General features: G+C 36.9%; 2 protein-coding genes across 2 annotated transcripts; both read left to right on the forward strand.

Annotated features, from left to right (window-relative positions):
• The first annotated feature begins 10,894 nt into the window (after positions 1 to 10,894).
• Positions 10,895 to 13,154, forward strand: LOC107632951 (protein FAR1-RELATED SEQUENCE 5-like). The gene is made up of 5 exons (XM_016336592.1): positions 10,895 to 10,984; positions 11,814 to 11,873; positions 11,977 to 12,029; positions 12,125 to 12,715; positions 12,803 to 13,154. The coding sequence occupies exons 1-5, from the start codon at positions 10,895 to 10,897 to the stop codon at positions 13,152 to 13,154; spliced, it is 1,146 nt and encodes a 381-aa protein (XP_016192078.1).
• Positions 13,155 to 13,348: 194 nt separating this feature from the next.
• On the forward strand, positions 13,349 to 14,451 carry LOC107632952 (protein FAR1-RELATED SEQUENCE 6-like). Its single transcript, XM_016336593.1, has 2 exons — positions 13,349 to 14,290; positions 14,383 to 14,451. Exons 1-2 carry the CDS (start codon positions 13,349 to 13,351, stop codon positions 14,449 to 14,451), a joined length of 1,011 nt encoding a protein of 336 aa, XP_016192079.1.
• Positions 14,452 to 22,471: the final 8,020 nt, after the last annotated feature.

A 22,471-nucleotide genomic window follows, 5' to 3' on the forward strand; every position in this document is an offset into this window, starting at 1 on the left:
AATAGAACCAGAAGTGGAGCCTAACTGTAACAGTAGATATTCATACACGTATTCAAAACATACATAATAATACAACGAAAAAGTATAGGGCCAACTCCCATATAAGCCAGTTCAGCCAGTTTTTCTCTAAATCTAATTTTGAAATTCAAAAAAATAGGTTTTGTATTCTCTACATATCCACGCATACAATCGCAAGCTATAAATCACTCACTATACATGCTCTCGTCCTCTCTCTTCCACTTCTTCTCCCGTCTATCGCGCCATCGACGTCTGTCGCCGTTGACGTCTGCCTCCAGCACCCTATTGCGCCACGTCCTTGCCATCGCATCGCACTCTTTCATCTGCCTCCCGATTCATATCGCGCCACATCCCTGCCCTTGCGTCGCACTCCTCCATCACACCATAATAGGTGCGTCCTCCCTCGCGTCACCGTCCACCATCCGTCGCGCCCCGGCCTTCGCATCCTCCCTCGCATCCGCGTATACAACCGCAAGCCATAAATCACTCACTATATGCACTCTCATATTCTCTCTTCCACTCTTTCTCTCGTCTATCATGCCGTTGACGTCTGCCTCCCGCCCTTATCACGCCACGTCCCCTTAGTGTGTTGCACTCTTTCATCTGCCTCCTACTTCCTATCGCGTCGTATCCCTGCCTTTGCGTCATACTCCTCCATTGCGCTACAGTGGGCACGTCCTCCTTCGTGTCACTGTCCTCTATCATGCCGCGCCCCCACCCTCGCATTCTCCCTCGCGTCACGCCCTCCGCCATTGTCGTTCTTCTTCATCTTTCGATGTGATTTGGATTTTTTTATGTGCAATTTTGATATTTTTTCGATATAATTTGGATTTTTTTGGTATATTGAGGATATATTTTCTTCCTTTAGTAGAAAATGAAATGAGGTTTAGAACGCAGTCCAATTACAAAGAAACAAATACCCACAACCCATTGAGAATGAATTTAATGTGATTTGAATTTTTCTTTGTTATTCGGATATTTTTTCCATATAAAGTGGATTTTTTTTATATAAGTTGGATGTTTCGTTTTGTATATTGTAGATGTTTTTTCATCCCTTAGTAGGAAATGTATTGGGGTTTAGGATGCAGATTTTTTTTACAAAGAAAGAAAATATCTGCAACCCCTTGAGAATGAATTTAATGTGATTTGAATTTTTTTCATGTAATTTGAATTTTGTGTCGACCCAAATTTGGATGTTTCTTTGATATATTGTGGATATTTTTTCGTCCCTTAGTAAAAAATGTATTGGATTTAGAACGCAAATGTTTCTTTTACAAAGAAAGAAACATCCAATTACAAAGAAAAAAACACCACAACTCCTTGAAAATGAATTTCTAACTCACAAATTCTAACAAATAAAAAACATCCAATATTTACAAAATGAAATATCCAATTGTTAAGAAAGAAACATCTACAACCCCTTGAGAATGAATTTCTAACTCACAAATCCTAGCAAATAAAAAAATTCAATCTTTATAAAATAAAACATCCAATTACTAAAAAAGAAACATCCACAATCCCTTTTTTTTCTTCATGAACGTTAGGGTACATTTCAAATAGAAGTTGACTGAAATTGGTTGCACTTCTTATTAGTTACCTAATGAAGTTGTAATACAATATACAAAGAGAGAAAGAAAGAGAAAGATGGTCAATAATTGGAGTGATCAACAACATGCAAAGAGGGATTTATTTATATTTATGACATATAATTTTAATTCTTATTTGTTTGAAAGTCGATTGATATGTTTTTAAAGTAGATTTTTTAGATTATTTTGGTATGTTTATATAAACTTTATTTGATTTATGATTATTTTTTATGGCATTGCCTAACAGGAGAAACCACATGTCTATTTTTTTTCTAATTTTGGATTGAGTTCGTAACAACCGTAAAAAAATGAGAAAGATTGTCTCTTTGATTTTTTTAAAGTCATTTACACCCTCTTTTTCTTTCTGTAATTCTATATGCTTTGTATTTGAATATGTACCAATTGAAATTACTAATTAGGATACGTAGACACCATGAGATAGAAAAATAAAAAAAAATTCTAAAAGACTGTTATTATTAAAAAAGATCTATTTTATCAAAATTATTAAGAAGGATTAATTAATAAAATATTTAAAAAAGATCAATTTTTTTATTAAAGAGATAAATATATTCTTAGATTATTTATTTATTTATTTATTTAAAGACATATTTTTTCTTTAATTGAATCTTTTCTTTCCAACTTTTTTTTCTTTTTTTTTAACAATGTTTTTATGCATCAAATAATTTATGAACCTTACTTTGTTTTCTATAGGGTTAAGTACGATTTTGGTCCCTAAGGTATAGGCCGAAAATTATTTTCGCCCCTAACCTTTTTTTCATATAAAATCGTCTCTAAGGTTTAACGTAGTTTTAAAATTGTTCTTCGGACAATTATACCCCTATTGTCGTTGGTGTCTGATACTGGTTTTTTTAACAAATTACAATTAATAATAATAATGATAAATAAATAGATAAAGGAGCCTTGTGTGAAGAAGATAATAACATCGTCTTCTTCGAATGCTCAGAGAAGAGAAGAAGATCCAGAGTTCAACAACGCTGTGTCCATGGTGTCCCAGAGTTCAACATCTTCGTGATTTCGTTCTCCTTCTCATAGTAAGGTATGCAGACATGGAAAGAGGCCAGTTCCATGAACTTTCGCAACAAAGGAGAATCCAGGCCGAAGATTCGGGATTGCGTCTACTATGAGGTATGTTATTGTTATTTTTTGTGAATTAGAGTTTGAGGATGTGGGTTTTTTTTCCTTATGGTGCTGGGTTATTACATGTTTAGGGTGTATGTGATTTTTTTCGTTGGGCAAACCCGAAATCTAGACTCTGAAGGATCACAGTAGGATACTAAAATTATACTACTAAAATTATAAGGACTAGGAAAAAAATTACAAGTTTCAAAGCAAGATTGAAGTAGGTTAAATGGAAGCTTAGGGTTGTCGCTGCTTTAGAGATGGTTAGGTGGATTGGTTTTGTATTTTTGTTGCTATAGAATCCATATAAGTTATGGCAACCACATGGAATGAACCTAAATTTTTTATGATTAGTTAGTCTATTTTGAGGAGATTGTTGTGTTAGATTGGTAAGATTTTAGGTAAATTTGGGATGTTACAATGGTTTAATGATGTATTATTTGTGTCCCTGTTTGAAGCTATGAATGATATTGATGTTAACATTTTTAAGCTTAAATCATAATTTCAATATAGCAATATGGAGAATTATAAATCTAATAATGAAGTATTGGCCAATTTCAATTCAATTAAAGACAACTTCAAGTTTCACAATTCAACACATAGTTTAAACAAATCTAAACCCGAACCATATAACAGTAACCAAATCTTAGCATACTGGTCCATGCCACTTAAACAAAATATACAATTCAATATAGCCAAAGATAGTTGAAGACACTTAAACACCTAAAATCAAATAACAGTAACCTGAATGTTGCACAAAATATTGTTTTTCATGGAGTAATCCAATGGTAACTAAAATAACATAACAAGCAAATTTTAGAGATGTCTCTAAGCTCTATGAGGTAATTTTGCCATTAACTTGAGCTTTTGTGGAGAAACATGTGATGCACCAGTTTGGATCACAGAAAAATATTTTTTTCTCTCAGTTGGTTGACTCAGTGATTGTTTCTTTTTGAAGGAGCCTGTTGCTACACTTTTGTTCTTGACCAATGGTTGGCTTGAGGGTGTTTTAAGGTTGAGATGAGCTGTTGTAGTACCTGATTTCTTAGGTTGGACTTGGTTGTTGGGCTGAGTTGCTGGATTATTGGGTTGACTTGATGCATTGTTGGGCTTTGCTATTGTCTTAAGCCTGCTTCTTGTTGTCATTGGTTGGGTGGATTGTAAGGAGACCTTCTTTATCTTGTTTCCTTTCATAGCTGTTTGAGTAGGAGGGTTTGATGATGATGCCTTCCTCCCTCTCTTAGAAGCATTTGTCAGCAGAGCAAGCATTATAATTAGAGGCCACTTTGGTAATTAAAAATATAGACTTTTTCATTACCTTCTGCAGATCAGATATGTAAGTGCATTTTCCAATTTTCTCAGGTCATAAATGGTCAGCAAGATGGTGCAGAGACAAAACCTAGGAATCCTTTGTCTCAGCTTCAACCACTGCATAAGTAATTGAAAGCATTTGGTCATTCAAGTCTTTTCCAATTGTAGTCAGTAGCTGTCCACCTTGAGAAGTCTTCAAAAAGCATCCATCCAAACCCACAAATGGTCTACAATGTTGGAAACTTTTTTTGCATGCCTTGATGATAGGATATTTTATACCCTTTTTGGTACTATTTTGTTAGTGTTTTTAGTTATATTTTGTTAAGTTTTATTATGTTTTAGTAGGTTTTAGTGCAAAAATCACATTTTGGATGTTACTTTGAGTTTTTGCATTTTTTTTATGATTTTAGGTGATTTTTGGATGAAAATGGCAAGTATTGGCAAAGTCTGATTCAGAGGCAAAGAAAGGATAGCAGATGCTGTCAAATCCTGACCTCCGTGCATTCAAACGAGCATTTCTAGAGCTAAAAAGGTTCAATTGACGCTCTCTCACTGGAGTTGGAAAGCTAATTTCCAGGGCTTTCCAGAAATATATAATAGTCCATACTTTTCCTTGGAAAGGACTGCCCAAAATGGGCGTTGAATGTTTAATTTACCCCCTTTCTGGCGTTCAATGCCCAAACAGGACCAACCTTCCAAGTTAAACGCCCAAACTGGCATTCAACGCCAGCCCAGGAGCAGGAACCAAAGTTGAACGCCCAGAACTCAAGTTAGACACCAGGCATCAGCCCAAACACTTACCAAGTGGGCCCCCAAAGTGGATTTTAGCACTTCTTAGCTTATTTTATTTTCCTTTTGTAATTTTTAAATTAAAATCAATATCTTTTAGGTTTAGTCTTAGAGTTTTTATTATAAATAAGGGACTTCCTTCCTCCTATGGATAAGGTCTCTCAGGAGGGGAGAAGCACAGACATTATTTCTCTTTTCCCTGTAAAGTATGAGCAACTAACTTCCTCGATTAAGGATAGGAGCTCTGCTTATTCCCATGGATTAATATCATTACTTTTCTACTTTAATTTATGTTTGACTCTATTTTATGATGCATTTTCGTTCTTCATCCTTATGAATATGGGGTGGAACTGACGTATGACCCCTTATTCTACATGAGTTCTTGCGAGTTTCTGACAGGATAGTATTGAGCTACAGCTTGAGAGTGCATCACAGATTCCAACACGTATCTGGGCTAATTCGGATAAGTGACATAAAATCTCGTTAGTCATGGGTGACTGAGGTTTCTGTGACGCTAAGGCTAGAACCATAGAGCTTCATTCTCTGATCCGGAAGATCTGACCTTGTTTGTGGCGTTTTGAGTATGATCATTAGAGATTGAATGCGTGAGCTTCACCCTCATCTGGATTGAATGACCACTGACCCTGGCATTTGGTTTGGATCAGAGGAGATTAATGACCACTGACCCTAGCTTTAATCACTTACAGCCTTGCCATTAAATGAATCATTAGTTATTAAAGTAGACAGTGAGAAGTATTAATCTGGAAGAACAAGCATCTCCGAGGCCTTAACTAATCTCTCATCATTGTTTCTACATCAAGTTGGTATCACCTTCATTCTATATTTCGTTTTATGCGTTTCTACAACAACCATCTTTTCTATTCGCCTGACTAAGATCTGCAAGATAGCCATTGCTTTCTCAATCCGACAATCCTCGTGGGATCGACCCTCACTCACCTGAGGTATTACTTGGACGACCCGGTTCACTTGCCGGTTCATTTGTGCGAGTCACAAATTTGTGCACCATGCATCAAATCATACATATAGTCTTTGAAATACATAGTAATTCATCAAGCTTGAGTTCTGGACCTCCTGAACAAAATCTGGAGACTGTGTCACTTTCAGGTAAACTAATGATGTTGGATTTGCTCTTAGAAATTTAGCACAGTAGTCGCTAATCCTCTTGTACTGCTCCCGGAATGCACCCTGAATCTGGCTCAATGCCTCTTGCTTGGTTTTTGCTGCCATTGCTTTAGTTACAGTTAGATTCCACTTTTTGTGTGCCTTTGTCACTAACTCCTTTATCTTGATCTTAGGATTAGACTCCACCTTCTTCTTAAATTGGTCCCATAGTCATTTGGAATGCATTATGCTAACTTTGTGTATTTGCATACAAGTATGTTGGAAGTTCTTGCTTCTTAATTACCATGTTGACTCCTCTCCAACTCAGTGTGTATAAAGCCAAAAAGAACACTCTTTCTAACAAACAACGCTCACCCTTTTTGAATCATACTTTTTGAACTTGATGTTTCTTGCTGTCTGAACTACATAAGCTACCATAGTATCCTTAAATTCCTGTCTAGAAGCATAAAATATCCCCACTTCCCACTTGTAGTTAGTCATGTCTTTTGAGGTTTATGAATTGAAAACTTTTGACCCTGACAATCTAATCCACCATTAGCATCCTCCTCAGGACCATTAACCTCCACCTCATATCCACCAACGATATTGTCTACCTCTAATTCATCATTGTTTGTCCCTTCTTCATCACTTAGCCCACTTGTTACAACACATTTGCCCTTGGTAGCAGTAGACACCTCTGGCACATAATTCATTTCTCCAAACCCACTATCATATTCATACTCTTCTTCACTGTCAGTGAAGTGGATATCATATGAACTATTTTTCTCTTCATTAGATAGTCATATTCTATATCATCTCTATCTCCTCCACTCTGTCCATCACCTCTTATATCTTCTGAAACACACTCGTTATGTTTCTCGGTTACCACATTCTGAAAATTTGTTTCCACATCATCATCAAATGCCACACTTTCAGTCAAATTCTCATCATTCTGCTGATGCACATTCCTTTGTTACTCTCCTTCATAAAGTACCATCTTAAGATTAGCACCATTAACCTGCTTACTTTCAACACCCTTATTAACTCCCCCTACATCAATATAACCAACTTCAGGGAACTCCTCTTAATCCCCAATTTCATGGACCATAAACAAATCCACCAAATTTTTCATCTGAGCTATTATGCATATCTCAATTGCATCCGAGTCCCCTTTCAACATTTCAAGTTTTTCTCACAATCATCCACTGTGGGATCTTTATACCATAATGCTGATATGTTGGACTCCAAGTAACTAAACCGTCTTAACAATTCATGGCCAACACAAACCACCAATCGCCATCAATTTTTTCAATAATTATAGTTTTCTCCTTCAGATACTTAAATACCCATTATCATAACCAAATGCACCCCATGATGCATCCTCATGTTAAAGTATCTCATCTTTTGCTCTGACAATCCTATTCTTTAATAGAATATATTACTAAAACAAACAAGAAAGAAAAGAAATACATCATCAAACCCTAGCTTTATACACAGTCAATATGCCCTACATTGAACTCTAAAATCACTTAGATGCATCAACAATATAACCATGTTCAAACCAGCCAAATCTTAGAAATAGTTAAGGTGAAGAGGCTATACATGAAAAGTAAGCATACCTCAACAACGACTCTCTACAATGATGAAGATGAGTGACTTCTGTGATGCCGCACCTGGGGTGGAACTCCCAACAACAAAATTTTTTCAATAACCAGCATGGCTCATCTTCGTAGGAACGCATTCTTAGGGTTTCACGCAAACATGATAAAGAATCAGTGTGTTCTCAAACATTGTAAGTTAATTGAGGAAGAAAAAATAATTTTGCGAGAATGAAATAAAAGAAACGACACCATAAAGAGAAAAATTGTCTTTAAAAAATATATTTCTTTGCTAAGGACGATTTAAAATTAAGTTGAACCTTAGAGACGATTTTGTATGCAAAAAAAGATTGGAGAGAAAAGAAATTTTGGTCTATACCTTAAGATCAAAATAACACTTAATTATAAATAACTTTGTTATTTTATTTTATATTTTTATTTTGCATTTCCAAACCCAACACAATAAAGACAAAATAAGAAATAATAGAAAAAAAGAGAATATATATTTTTATTATTTTTTGAGAATTATGAAATGATAAACTACCAAAAATGAATTCGATAATTTTGCCGTTAACAAAAATGCACTTAAATTTTGTTATCAACAAAAATATTCTCAAATAATTTAAAAATACGACAAAATGGCCAACATTAAATATTATTCTCAAAAAATACTTTAAAGATTGAATTTTGATGCGATTTTATGCAAGCATGATTAGAAAAATGAAATATTTTTTTCTTAAAATTTGGTAATTTTTCGTTAAGTATATATTTTTTTGTGGTTTTTTGTCAACAACAATAATACTTTCAAAAAATCACAAAAAATATATATTTAGCAAAAAATCACTAACTTTTAAAAATAAAAATATCTTATTTTTTTAATCATACTTGCAAAAATTTGTATCAAAATTTAATGTCTAAAGTATTTTTTGAAAAATACATATTTAATGTTAGATATTTTTGTCGCATTTCTAAATTATTTGAGAATATTTTTGTCGATAAAAAAATTTGAATGTATTTTTGTCGACGATAAAATTATTCAATTACGTTTTTGATAGTTTACCCATTATAAAAATAACTGAAAGGAACCTGGCAGAATGCACCACAATTGTCTAAATTTTCTGCCAATCCCTTGTCATTGTGTGAGCCGTTCAGTAATGATCTATTGCCTCCCACAAGCACAATTACATAAAGGGTTAAATACTTTTTTCGTCCCTAAAATCTGAGGCCAAAATCAAAATCGTCCCTGACTTTTTTTTGTTATTAAAATCATCCTCAACGTTACAAAACGTTATAAAATCGTTCTTTTCTACTTCAATTTTTTTTATCAAATTACCCTTAATAATTAAGAAAAATATTAAAAATAATATTAACCCCCCCACACCCACCCCCGTAACAAAAATAAAACCCTTCTCCCTCCTCCCCACCCCACCCCACCCTACCCCACCCCACCTCTGTATCTCTTCATTTTCTTCCCTCCACATCTCCTTCCTCATACCCCTCTCTTTGAAACCCCCAAACCCAATCCCAACTCCAATTCTTCTTTTCTCCTTTTTCTCCGTCCTACTATCTCTGTCCCCGCGCCTCGTTTTCCACCTTTTTCTCCCTCTCCATCACCAACCTCAACCCTTTCTTCATTGGCGTTGGCCTCACCTTCCTCAGCCACCCACGACGACTACTTTCTTGACGATCCCGACCCCTCCTTAGCTTTCAATGACAACTATGTCGACATCGACATCAACGACGTCGTTTTAGCTCTAGCCACCGATTTGGGTCTCTTACTCCAGTGATTTTAGCTCTGGCCGCCGCCATCACCTCGTTCTCCATCATCGTCGTTTCTATCCTCAACCACAGATGCGATAGCGTCAGCAGTAGCTTCCCACACGTCGTTCCTCCTCTTTTCCTCAACTGCGACGGCAACGGATGGCATCAACACCACCCCTCTCTTGAGTTCTCTATTTCTATCTCCGTTCTTTCTTTCTTTTTTTTTTTTTTAATTTTTGAAGAACATAAACATCATTTCTTTTTTTTTAATTTTTTAATTTCTATTATTGCTAATTTTGTATCTGAAATTGTGATTGAAGATTATTGAATTATTATTTAATCTGAAATTTTTGTTGATTTATTTTGTGGATGTTGCTGTTGATTTATTTTGGGACTGTTATTATTGCTGAAAGAAAAGTGTTAGGAGTAATGAGTGGGTGATAATAATTTAGGATGATGAACGGGTAATAGAGAGAAAGAAGGTGTGTTGGTTAATTATGATGGCAATGATGATGGTTATGGTGGCAATGGTGATGGTGGTGAGAAAGAGAGAGGGAGGAGATGCGAAACGATGATGATGATGTGAAGTTAACGATGAGGGTGTGGATATTTTTTTATTATTTATGTTTAAGGGTAAAATTGTCCAAAAAATATTGTTTATGGACAAAATGATGATTTTATAACGTTTTGTAATGTTGAGGATGATTTTAAAAACAAAAAAGGTTGAAACGATTTTGATTTTGGCCTCAAACTTTAGGGACGAAAAAGTATTTAATCCCAAAAAAAAAAGAGACAAAGAACATGAGAGAAGAGATAAAAATTAGGGTGGAAGTTAGAGTTTTATAATTCAATATGGATTGATTTGGACATTAGAAAATAAATTTGGATACCAATTTGACCCATAATCTTTTTCCACTTTAACGTAAAGTTGTAATCTCAAGCTAGAACTTAAAACTATACTAGTACTGTTAAGATGGCACTTTATTCAAAAATAAACGAAGATTCACATTTTTTAATATAAGGGACGTGGTTAATCATTTACAAATAATTGATACGTATTTTGAATTTTGAAAATTAAATTGAACATTTACTCAAAATGAAAGTATAAAATAAAATGCCAAATTTATTTATAATAAAGAACAATAATCCTAGTGAACAATATGAACAATGGGGTTACAAATGTAAATTACTCATAAATTTAATTAATGATATAATTAATTTAATTATACTAATAACCATTTTTCAAAATTTAAAAGGATAAGTCAAAATAGATTTAATTATACTAATAACCAATTAATTATACCAACCTAGGAACTAGCACACGTTTCTTATCCTAACCATATCCCCTATCTCTTGGTTCCCAGCCCACCCATGCAGCCCTCCCTCCCTGTTCCAACGTCCGGCAGCCCCCCAAGTGGAGAAAATTTTTTTTCACTACACCGGTCAACCCGTGCACTGTGCAGCCCGGCGTAGGTCACCGTGATCACGCCCTGTGCAGCCCCTGCAGCCTAAGGCCTCCACCATTGCAGTTCCTGCAGCCCAAGGTCTCCACCTATCACAACCATTTTAATGGAGCACAATTTCGTTGAACCGAGTTGTCTCGTGCCAGTTTCTTTTACCGGTGATTTGTTCGACGGAGAAAGTGAACAGTTGGACAAGGTAAACAATATATCTTGTTTCTTTTAGACGTATGTTTATTTTCATATAAATTAGATAGTTATTAAAAGCTCAACATTCTTAATCCATTATGATATTTTGTTACAAACGGAACAATTTGGATGGTGTTCTTGTTCATTCATGTGGTTATTAGTTAAAGTGTAATATATAAGTGGATGATCCGGTGAAAGGATTAGTTTGAATTTTTTCTACCTAAAAAGAGAAAACAGTTACAATTTTAGAATGGTGGAATGTTATAATTCAATGTACTAGTTAGTTGTTACTACTTACTAGTTACAGATTGGGTTCTTGCTAAGTTTTTATAACTAGTTTCAATGAACCATGTGAAAAGTTCTAAAGAAGATGAAGTTAGAAATTTATTTACTGGATATGATGAAGTGTTACAATACCTCTTTAATAGGTCACCCTGACATGTTTTGAATATATGTATAGTGTTAAATATGAAAATTTTGCACATAGTTGCGACTAAAATTGTTACAATCCTCATCTGTATGCTATCAAACCATGCATGCACTAACAAGTTTGGATAAATATGGAAGAAAATTATAGGAGCTAATAACGAGACTGTTTACATGGTAGTAGAAGACTCTATTTTAGTTTGTGTAGTGATACTTGATATGTGGTGGATTTATGCATTCTGTATATAAATAGGGAATAGTTAACACAATACTAACTCATTAGGTGCCACTTTAGATTAATTCATGCATATTAATAAATTTTAATATCATATTTTTGGATATAGTATTAATAAATTCTATTTAGTTGATATTTTATTATAGCATCTACTTACGTTGTGTATGTTTGATTGTAGGCTATAGAATGTACGAAAATTACTGAGTTGGAATGTAATGACACGGAACTTGTTGATGAGGTTCGGATTCTATTTTATTATTGTTTTTTCGTTAACCGCATGTTTGAATAGACCATTTATCATCGTGTGGCTGAAATGATGTCTATTTTGAACTGATTTGCAGTTACTAGACCATAGTTGCCTTGCTGACAATGAAATACCAAGAGTTGGGATGCGGTTTGAGCATTTGAAGTTGGCCCAGGATTTTTATGCGACCTATGCAAAAAAAAAGTTGGTTTCATAAGTAAGATAAGGGCCACAAATTTTGACAGGATGACAAAGCAACCGATCAACCAATCTATCCATTGCAATCGGGAGGATTTCCGGGCGTCTCGTATCAAGGCACCCATACGGAAGAACACAATGGCAGGTGTGGGATGCAGAGCAAGAATATATGCAAAGTTCGATAGGGAAAAGCATGATTGGGTCTTGTTGAAGGTTGAACTAAATCACTTGCACCCGTGTTCAACTAGGAAGGCGGTGCACTACCACGAGAACAGGGAGTTAACAATGCATGCGAAGTGTATCATTGAGGTTAATGATGAGGCAGGCATTCGACCCAACAAGACCTTTCTAGCATTAGCCAATGAAGTTGGTGGGCCTTCGAACTTGGGCTTCTCAGAGAAGGACGTCAGGAATTACATTTCATCAAGACTCCGATCCACAAATGTAAACGCAGATGTCAAGGAGATGCTGAATTACTTCATGCAAATGAAGGAGTTGAATCCGAACTACTTTTACGCAGTGAATATAAATGAGGATAACAAGTTTACGAGTGCAGTTTGGGTGGATGCAAGGTGTAGGGCATCTTATGAATACTATGGAGAGGTGGTCTCATTTGATACTACATACAGCACGAACCGGTAAAATGTATTTAAGTTCTCATTGTTTAATTATTTTATTATTTTTTATTAGTTTCATGTTTCTAAATATAGTTGTTCGTCCTTTAGGCATGGATTTCCATTCGCTGCTTTCATTGGTGTGAACCACCATGGTAAATCTACTTTGCTAGGCTGCGCTCTGCTAGGCAGTGAGGAGATCCCGAGTTTTGAGTGGGTGTTCACACAATGGCTGAAGTGCATGGGAATGGCACCGAAGGGCATCATCACAGACCAATGCAAGTCTATGTTTGGTGCAATTAAGAAGGTCCTGCCCAATACACGACACCAGTGGTGCATATGGCATATAACACAAAAGATACACAACAAGCTTGGAGGTTATTCTAGGTTCAAAGAGTTGAATGCTGAGTTGAAACACATTATATGGAACTCTAAGTCGGTTGAGGATTTCGAGGATCATTAGGCTGAGTTTATTGATGAGTTCAACTTACATCACAACAGATGGCTATCAGGTTTGTGTCTTTTTAGGAAAATCATGTGCCGGAAGTGCTTAGATGTTGTTGTGTTCTTGTATTATGTTCTGGAAAAACGTTCTTATGCATGGTTTTGTTTTTTGGTGGGTTTGTTTCTTTTTTAGATCTATTTAAGGACCGACACATGTGGGTGCCTATCTTTTTCAAGGGTCAATTCTGGGCTTCCATGAAGAGTACGCAGAGGAGTGAGGGTATGCACTCATTCTTTGGTGGATACTTAAATTGTAAGACTAGTTTGGTCCAGTTCGTCCACGAGTTCGACAATGTCCTAGGAACGAAAGAGCAGAAGGAACTGGAGGACGATGCTGCAGACTCGAGAGGTCTAATCCCATGTTCAACTAGATCAGCTATCGAGAGACGATTTCAAAAAGAGTATACCAACGAGATGTTTAGGGATGTCCAAACCGAGTTTGGCAAGAAGGCTGATTGCACTATTCGTGCCGTGGATGAACAGGGCAACTCCGCTAGGGTAAAAGTGGAAGAGAAAATACTAGTCTATGAGACGACTCGATATGTTACGTTTGACGTCCATTTTGATCGTTTGACACACGAGGTTCGATGTGATTGTAACTTGTTCGAGAGTGCAGGTATATTATGTTGCCACTGTCTTGTAGTACTTTCATCTTACAAAGTTAACGAGGTACCTTCCTGCTATGTTTTACCTCGTTGGAGCAAGAACATAAAGCGCAAGCACACCTACATTAAGAGTAGCCACGACGTTAGACGTTCAAATGAAAGTCACAACATATTCAGAGAGTTGTGTGCACATTTCTACAATGTTGCACAGGAATTTGTGGACTGTGATGACGAGGCAGACATGCTGCATAATGTTCTGGAGGATGCAAGGGCCAAGCTAGAAGATTACCATGGCAAGATGCGAAATAACACGGTCACTACTGCACATAATAGCATCATCACAGGCCCTTCGACTGTTTTCGGCACAGAAGACATTCAGGCCCCATCAAAAGTAACCACTAAAGGTTGTCCAAAAGGCAAAAGGCTAGGATATGAGTTGGATAAATCAATCAGAAAATCCATGCAGAGAAAGCGGAAGAGTGTACGCAAGGTATGTATAGGATTTAAAGTTAAACTTCACTTTTACAACGGTTTTTATTACGTCGATAGTGGGTTGGTTTTGATTGAGCTTGTTTGTTTCAGAATAATCGTGTAGAATCTGCTGCAAATCAAGCTTCGGAGGCTTCCGCTCAGCAGATTGCTAAGCAATGACTTGGTGGATTCATGTCGCTCTTAAACTCCTTTGACAATACCTAGATTGTTTACGATACTGCATCCATTATGTTATATTAGAGGTCCCTTTTGTTAGGGCATACAACTCAATATGTATGTTTCATGGTCATTTTCTCTGTTTAGGTTTTCTATGATAAGAAAATTATGAAATTTGTATTTTCATGACATTATCTTGATGCTACTCACGTATCTGGCCTGTTTATACTTTTCTGGATGTCGATTGACTGGTTGTAGAATACTGTCTACATAAATACATGTCGTATAATCTGTATTTTAACCATTTAATAAATTTGGGATGTTGTGTGCTTTTAACTTCGAGTGGCATATGTAGGATGTTCGCTTTACTACGGTTATTGATTGTTATTTTTCTGGTGTTTGGATGGTTACTTCTTATCGGATTAGCTATTTGTTTTTGATGATTTAAATGTCATATAGTATGGATGTTCGATTCCTTAGGCTTGTGCATGGTTATTTTTTTATATATACGAGTGTCTTAGTAACCAAGATAAATAAAGCGGATGTTCGGTTTAGTAGGTTTGCAGATGATTATTTCTATTTGTTTCTGGATGGTTATTTAGCATGTATCACGAAAGGAATGTTATTAATCACGAGTTATAATATGGATGTTCACCTCAATATATTACTGGATGGTTACTTTTAATGTGGAATCCGAATGGCTAGTGATTAGTTACAGGATTTATAATGTGGATGTTCGCGTTATTAGGTGAGTGGATGGTTACTTTTAATGTGGATACAAAATTGCATGTTATTACTTACAATAGTTATAATATGGATGTTCACTGGCTCAGGTTCATGGATGGTTATTTCTAATTGTGCCAGTATGATTTTTGCCTGTGGATTGCGAATTGTTTTTTTTTAGTGTGTATTAGGAATGGTGTCTTAGTATTATATCGTGGATGGTCGGCTTAGTAGGATAGAGTATGGTTATTTCTATAGGTTTCGAGTGTTTATTTATGAAACTTAAAGAGTTGTCTGTTATTAGGTACAACTAGTACAAGGAAGATGTTTGATTTATTACTTGGGTGGATGGTTATTTCAGTTTTAAGTTTTGATTCACCTTGTGCGTGGATGGATCCGCTTAATACCTTTGTTGTTCCTTACTCTTAGCTTTTAAGAATCGTTAACTACATGCAACAAAACCAAATGTATTGCAACAGAAATAAACCATATAAATGAATTTTGCCATGATAATGTAGCAACTCTGTTGTAATAAAACTCCAACCCATGGACACAAAAAGAAGCTAAGAAGATTTGAGCGTATTGTTTGAAAACTAAGTACAACTATCGCATTCTCCTTTTCCGGGTCTTCCTCACAGGTAATTCTCCCACTCTTTCCATCAATGACCTTGTACTTGGTGCTGTGAAGGGTGATTTTACCACCTTTTTCTTGTTTCTTTGACGGTTGCGGCGAACACGTCCGTCTTTCTGCTCTAACAAAGATCGCACCAGTTGGATTGATCCATTATGGGCTCCCATAACAATATCTAACATCAGCTCAAATCTCATTGACAGAAGCATTTCCTATGTAGTTTTTAAAAATACAAGCATGTTGTTTAATGTTTCAAATTAACATGAGATGGTAATAACAACCAAAACATAGACCGACATGTTAACTTACATCATTCCATTCGTCTATGTTACAATCTTCATTCCATGTCTCCATGAATTTGATGGCATAGATACCGCAGTCCCAACTAGATAATCAAGTAAAACCGATGCCGTCAATAAAATGGTTATGCTAAACCCACTAACGAAATGATCATTTATTGGGTTTGTTAGTTTGAACGCTCTTACCCGTTTGGTTGCATGGGGACTTTGGCATACGCACACACTGGACTGTTTGGACTCCGGTCATACATCGGGATGGCCACCCTAGCCATGTCTTCAATTAGCCGTCCCTGAAAATCACTCAGCAATCTCTCTTTAGCATATGTTTTAAGTGGTTCATGTATTCATTAATAAAGCTTAAACAAGTGTTTGATCTTACCGCATATGAATCTAGTTTCTTCCTTTCATCGTCGGGTGCCTCATCATGAAGACTATCGATTACCACAATCCTTTTCCTTGCCACTTCAAATGCATACAGCCACCAGTGTCCTTTTGAATACATCGGAATAAACCACTGTCACAAAAATTCACGCGTCACAACATAGTCAAACATTAAACGTATTGTGTACCATCAAGCACAAATAGATCAAATTCCGCACAAGTGAAACAATCATCTCAATCTACGGGCACCAATAGGCGATACATCCCCCGTCTTAATTATGATGGATTCTATTCAACAAGAACTACTCAACAGGTCGATCAAGAAAAAACATCAAGAATTGTGTTACATATGCAACAAACACCTAGCAAACTATGCATACTAATTAACACGGACAACTACATTCTCGTCTAAATATGCTATGTCATGCAACATGTAAAATACATCAATGTCTCACCCATTTTCTTTTTGCTGCATCCACTTTGTTAAAGAATCTGGAATCCTCTCCAAAGTTTGGACCCAAGCCCTCATACACCGCAACTGGCCCGTTATGGAAAGATTTGAGGTTGTGTGGTTGCATGACTGTTTCCTGTTGTAGGAGGATTAGTCAGTTATAAAGTGCCTACAATAAGTTGTGAAAATATTATATTATTCATACCAATATGCTCGGACAGACACAGTAGAAATCGCGTTTGAATCTCTCGGACTGTGCATCATTGAATGCGTAACACATCCATTGAATGATCTGCGGTGCAAAATTTAAAACCATGATATAAAGTGTACGAAGAATGTAACAAGTGAAGCTAAAACATCAAGATTAAGCACTTACGTTGTTGTTAACCCAACCGCGTGCTTTCAATGTTAATAGATCCTTCCTCAACAGCCGAAGATATGGCCTACCATCGTAGGTTGCCAACAGCTCATCTTCGTTGAGGGAAGAGTTCAGAATCCAATCTCGGACCGTGTCTTCCTTCTCCTCTCCTAGCTTAACATCCTTAAGACTTGGATGTACTGCTGTGATGGGGGGTGTGATCGGTGGCTTCTCAAGTTGTGTCAAACCCAGTGAAAAGCTAGGCCTTCCGGGACTCGGGGTCTGGCACTGTGACTTATTCGGCATCACGGTCTGTAGGGGTTCCATTTCCAAAGGATTGCTATATTTCTTCTGCTCAATTTTTACCAATATCTCCTCGACTTCCGGACACCGCACGAAGTTCAAATCAAACTCTCTACATCGAAGTCAACAAAATAAGGCAAGTCAGTTATCACTCTGATATAAGTCACATGTAAATCAAGATACATCCATTACATATCTACAACAGATGTAAACTGATAGAGCTTACCTGTCAAAATCATATTCAGTTACTTGCTCTGTTACTGTGGATGGTGTAGTTGGATGAAATTGCGGCCCATCAAACTGTTTGGCATCCTGATTTAGGTGCTCACCTGTCAGGCTTGAGCTGTGATCAAATAAATGGCGCTTTGGAATAACATGTGGCACGTGGTCGTCGTCATCGGAGTCAGAAACAACTGCACTCCTCTTCTTGCGCGTCTTGGCAGCCCGTGCTGTATGGCTGCCTTTACCGAATCTGGGTCTGATGACGAGCAGCTTTCTTCGGGTGCCTATCTTGCTTCCCTGAATATGGTATATACACCAAATTATCATGATTTTAGAAAGAAACAGCTATGTTATATACTCGCATACAAATCCATGACCACAACAGAAAATTCACTTCGTAAGAAACATCAATACTAGATCGTAGTAATTAATTTATGATGCCAACACATGTAGACACTCAGATGAACTCACCCCTGGTGGTTCTGTAGGGCTTCCTGGCAGTTTTGATTCACATGTCCTTGATGGTGTTTCAGCTGGTTTCTTATAGTCCATATTTTTAACAGATACCTCTTTGCATTCCTGTGTACATTAAGCGACAATTCCACATACCAACTTTAATTAGTTCGACATACAAGTACACTGTTGTGGAACATATAAAGCATCCAAATTCTATAGGAGCATGTGTCTATTTGTGCAATTAAAAATAAACACCAGAAATTATAATCTAAAGTAAACGCCTATGACTTTAATGTTGCCCATGCTTTAAATTGCAAAGGACAGATTACCTTTTGAGTCGCTTTACTCATGCATTCTCTCTTTCCGCTCTTTTTTTAGCTGCATATACTCCCCCCTTCTTCCTGGTTCGCAACTTTGGATCCTCTCAAAATTTGGCCCTCTTTCCGATGGGACCCTAACATCAAAGGGTCAACTGAGGTTACGAAACGCTCATCCAAAAGCTCAAGGTAGAAAACAATAAATGTCTTAGGTTGATTATATTATAATAGAGAATATATCATCCATCCTAGTACCTCATCAATTACATTGTTTGCCTTTTTTTCAAGTTCTGATGCATTCCATGCAGTCAACCATGGCTCCGGTTCTCGACAGCGCTCTAGTGGCCCATGCCTTAGCCGCTGAAAGTACAAGAGCTGGATGGAAAGATTGTACGGTTTCTTAGTTCATCATTACCGCAAGTGGGCTAAATAAGTAAATGAACAATTAAACATACCATTAGGGCAAACATGCAGCCGCCACAGGTTTCAAGCTTCTTATTTTGGTGTGTTTCAATCACCTTCCCTAGCCACTTGAATGTCTTCTGTGCCCAGTTAAATTTACTTGGATCTGAGACATCCAAAATTGGAGGAATGTGCCATGCAAAAATTGTTTGTTGGCTGGTTGGACACAGGAACGTCTTTAAGACCACCAATATGAAGTACCTTCTAAAATTAATCCTATCCGCTTCTGTTTCCATAGGACAGGCATAAACAAAGTCGCGCAGTTGAGTGGTTGTCTTCTTTTTAAATTGCTCTTTGATTTCCCGGTGAGCTGGATTTTTTTTTCTATTTTCGGAATGTCAACCCCTACATTTCATATTGAAACAAGCAAATAGAATAAATTTAACCATACCTAAGAGCAAAACTGGTGCACGAAATTGTGATCATCAATGGCGCCATCAACATGGTACGCTCAATTGTAATCTCAACTTTTTATCACAACTTCGCACAACTAACCAGCAAGTGCACTAGGTCGTCCAAGTAATAAACCTTACGCGAGTAAGGGTCGATCCCACGGAGATTGTTGGTATGAAGCAAGCTATGGTCACCTTGTAAATCTCAGTCAGGCGGATATCAAAAGGTTATGGAGTTTTCAAAATTAAATAAGAAGTAAACATAAAATAAGGATAGAAATACTTATGTAATTCATTGGTTAGAATTTCAGATAAGCGTATAGAGATGCATTCGTTCCTCTGAACCTCTGCTTTCCTGCTGTCTTCATCCAATCAATCTTACTCCTTTCCATGGCTGGCTTTATGTAAGGACATCACCGTTGTCAATGGCTACTTTTGATCCTCTCTGAAAAATGGTCCGATGCGCTGTTACTGCATGGCTAATCGTCTGGAGGCATCACCCTTGTCAATGGCTACATCCCATCCTCTTGTGAAAATGGTCCAAATGCTCTGTCACAGCACGGCTAATCATCTGAGGTTCTCGATCATGCTGGAATAGGATTCACCCTCCTTTTGCGTCTGTCACTACGCCCAGCAATCGCGAGTTTGAAGTTCGTCACAGTTATTCAATCCCAGAGTCCTACTCGGAATACCACAGACAAGGTTTAGACTTTCTGGACTCTCATAACTGCCGCCATCAATCTAGCTTATACCACGAAGATTCTGATTAAGAGATCCAAGAGATACTCATTCAATATAAGGTAGAACGGAAGTGGTTGTCAGGCACGCGTTCATAGGGAATGATGATGATTGTCACGTTCATCACATTCAGGTTGAAGTGCGAATGAATATCTTAGAAGCGGAATAACTTGAATTGAATAGAAAAACAGTAGTACTTTGCATTAATTCTTGAAGAACAGCAGAGCTCCACACCTTAATCTATGGAGTGTAGAAACTCTACCGTTGAAAATACATAGGTGAAAGGTCCAGGCATGGCCGAATGGCCAGCCCCTCTGATCTAAGAACCAGGCGTCCCAAGATGTCTAATACAATAGTAAAAAGTCCTATTTATAATAAACTAGCTACTAGGGTTTACAGAAGTAAGTAATTGATGCATAAATCCACTTCCGGGGCCCACTTGGTGTGTGCTTGGGCTGAGCTTGAATGTTACACGTGCAGAGGCTCTTTCTGGAGTTGAACGCCAGGTTGTAACGTATTTCTGGCGTTCAACTCTGGTTTGTGACTTGTTTCTGGCGTTTAACTCTAGACAACAGCGTAGAACTGGCGTTCAACGCCCTTTTACGTCATCTAAACTCGTTCAAAGTATGGACTATTATATATTGCTGGAAAGCCCTGGATGTCTACTTTCCAACGCAATTAGAAGCGCGCCATTTTGAGTTCTGTAGCTCCAGAAAATACACTTTGAGTGCAGGGAGGTCAGAATCCAACAGCATCAGCAATCCTTCTTCAACCTCTGAATCTGATTTTTGCTCAAGTCCCTCGATTTCAGCCAGAAAATACCTGAAATCACAGAAAAACACACAAACTCATAGTAAAATCCAGAAATGTGAATTTAACATAAAAACTAATAAAAACATCCCTAAAAGTAACTAGATTCTACTAAAAACATACTAAAAACAATGCCAAAAAGCGTATAAATTATCCGCTCATCATAACACCAAACTTAAATTGTTGCTTGTCCCCAAGCAACTGAAAATCAAATAGGATAAAAAGAAGAGAATATACTATAAATTCCAAACTATCAATGAAACATAGCTCCAATCAGATGAGCGGGACTTGTAGTTTTTTTGCCTCTTGAATAGTTTTGGCATCTCACTTTATCCATTGAAGTTCAGAATGATTGGCTTCTATAGGAACTCAGAGTTCAGATAGTGTTATTGATTCTCCTAGTTCAGTATGATGATTCTTGAACACAGCTATTTTATGAGTCTTGGCCGTGGCCCTAAGCACTTTGTTTTCCAGTATTACCACCGGATACATAAATGCCACAGACACATAATTGGGTGAACCTTTTCAGATTGTGACTCAGCTTTGCTAAAGTCCCCAATTAGAGGTGTCCAGGGTTCTTAAGCACACTCTTTTTTTTTGCTTTGGACCCTGACTTTAACCGCTCAGTCTCAAGTTTTCACTTGACACCTTCACGCCACAAGCACATGGTTAGGGACAGCTTGGTTTAGCCGCTTAGACCAGGATTTTATTCCTTTAGGCCCTCCTATCCACTGATGCTCAAAGCCTTGGGATCCTTTTTATTTGCCCTTGCCTTTTGGTTTTAAGGGTTATTGGCTTTTTGCTCTTGCTTTTTTCTTTTTCTTTCTATATTTTTTTTTCGCTATTTTTTTTTCTTTTTTTTTCTGCAAGCTTTGTTCTTTGCTGCTTTTTCTTGCTTCAAGAATCATTTTTATGATTTTTCAGATTATCAAATAACATGTCTCCTTGTCATCATTCTTTCAAGAGCCAACATATTTAACATTCTTAAACAACAACTTCAAAAGACATATGCGCTGTTCAAGCATTCATTCAGAAAACAAGAAGCATTGTCACCACATCGATATAATTAAACTAAGTTCAAGGATAAATTCGAAACTCATGTACTTCTTGTTCTTTTGAATTAAAACAGTTTTCATTTAAGAGAGGTGATGGATTCATATTCACTACTTTAAGGCATAGTTACTAAATACTAATGATCATGTAATAAGACACAAACTTAGATAAGCACTTATCATAGAAAATGAAAAACAGAGAATATAAGAACAAGGAATGAGTCCACCTTAGTGATGGTGGCGTTTCCTTCTTGAGGAACCAATGATGTCCTTGAGCTCTTCTATGTCTCTTCCTTGTCTTTGTTGCTCCTCCCTCATTGCTTTTTGATCTTCTCTAATTTCATGAAGGATGATGGAGTGCTCTTGATGTTCCACCCTTAGTTATCCCATGTTGGAACTTAATTCTCCTAGGGAGGTGTTGATTTGCT

Source organism: Arachis ipaensis, chromosome B3, assembly GCF_059453495.1.
Source record: "Arachis ipaensis isolate K30076 ecotype BB chromosome B3, ASM5945349v1, whole genome shotgun sequence".
Classification (NCBI taxonomy): domain Eukaryota; kingdom Viridiplantae; phylum Streptophyta; class Magnoliopsida; order Fabales; family Fabaceae; genus Arachis; species Arachis ipaensis.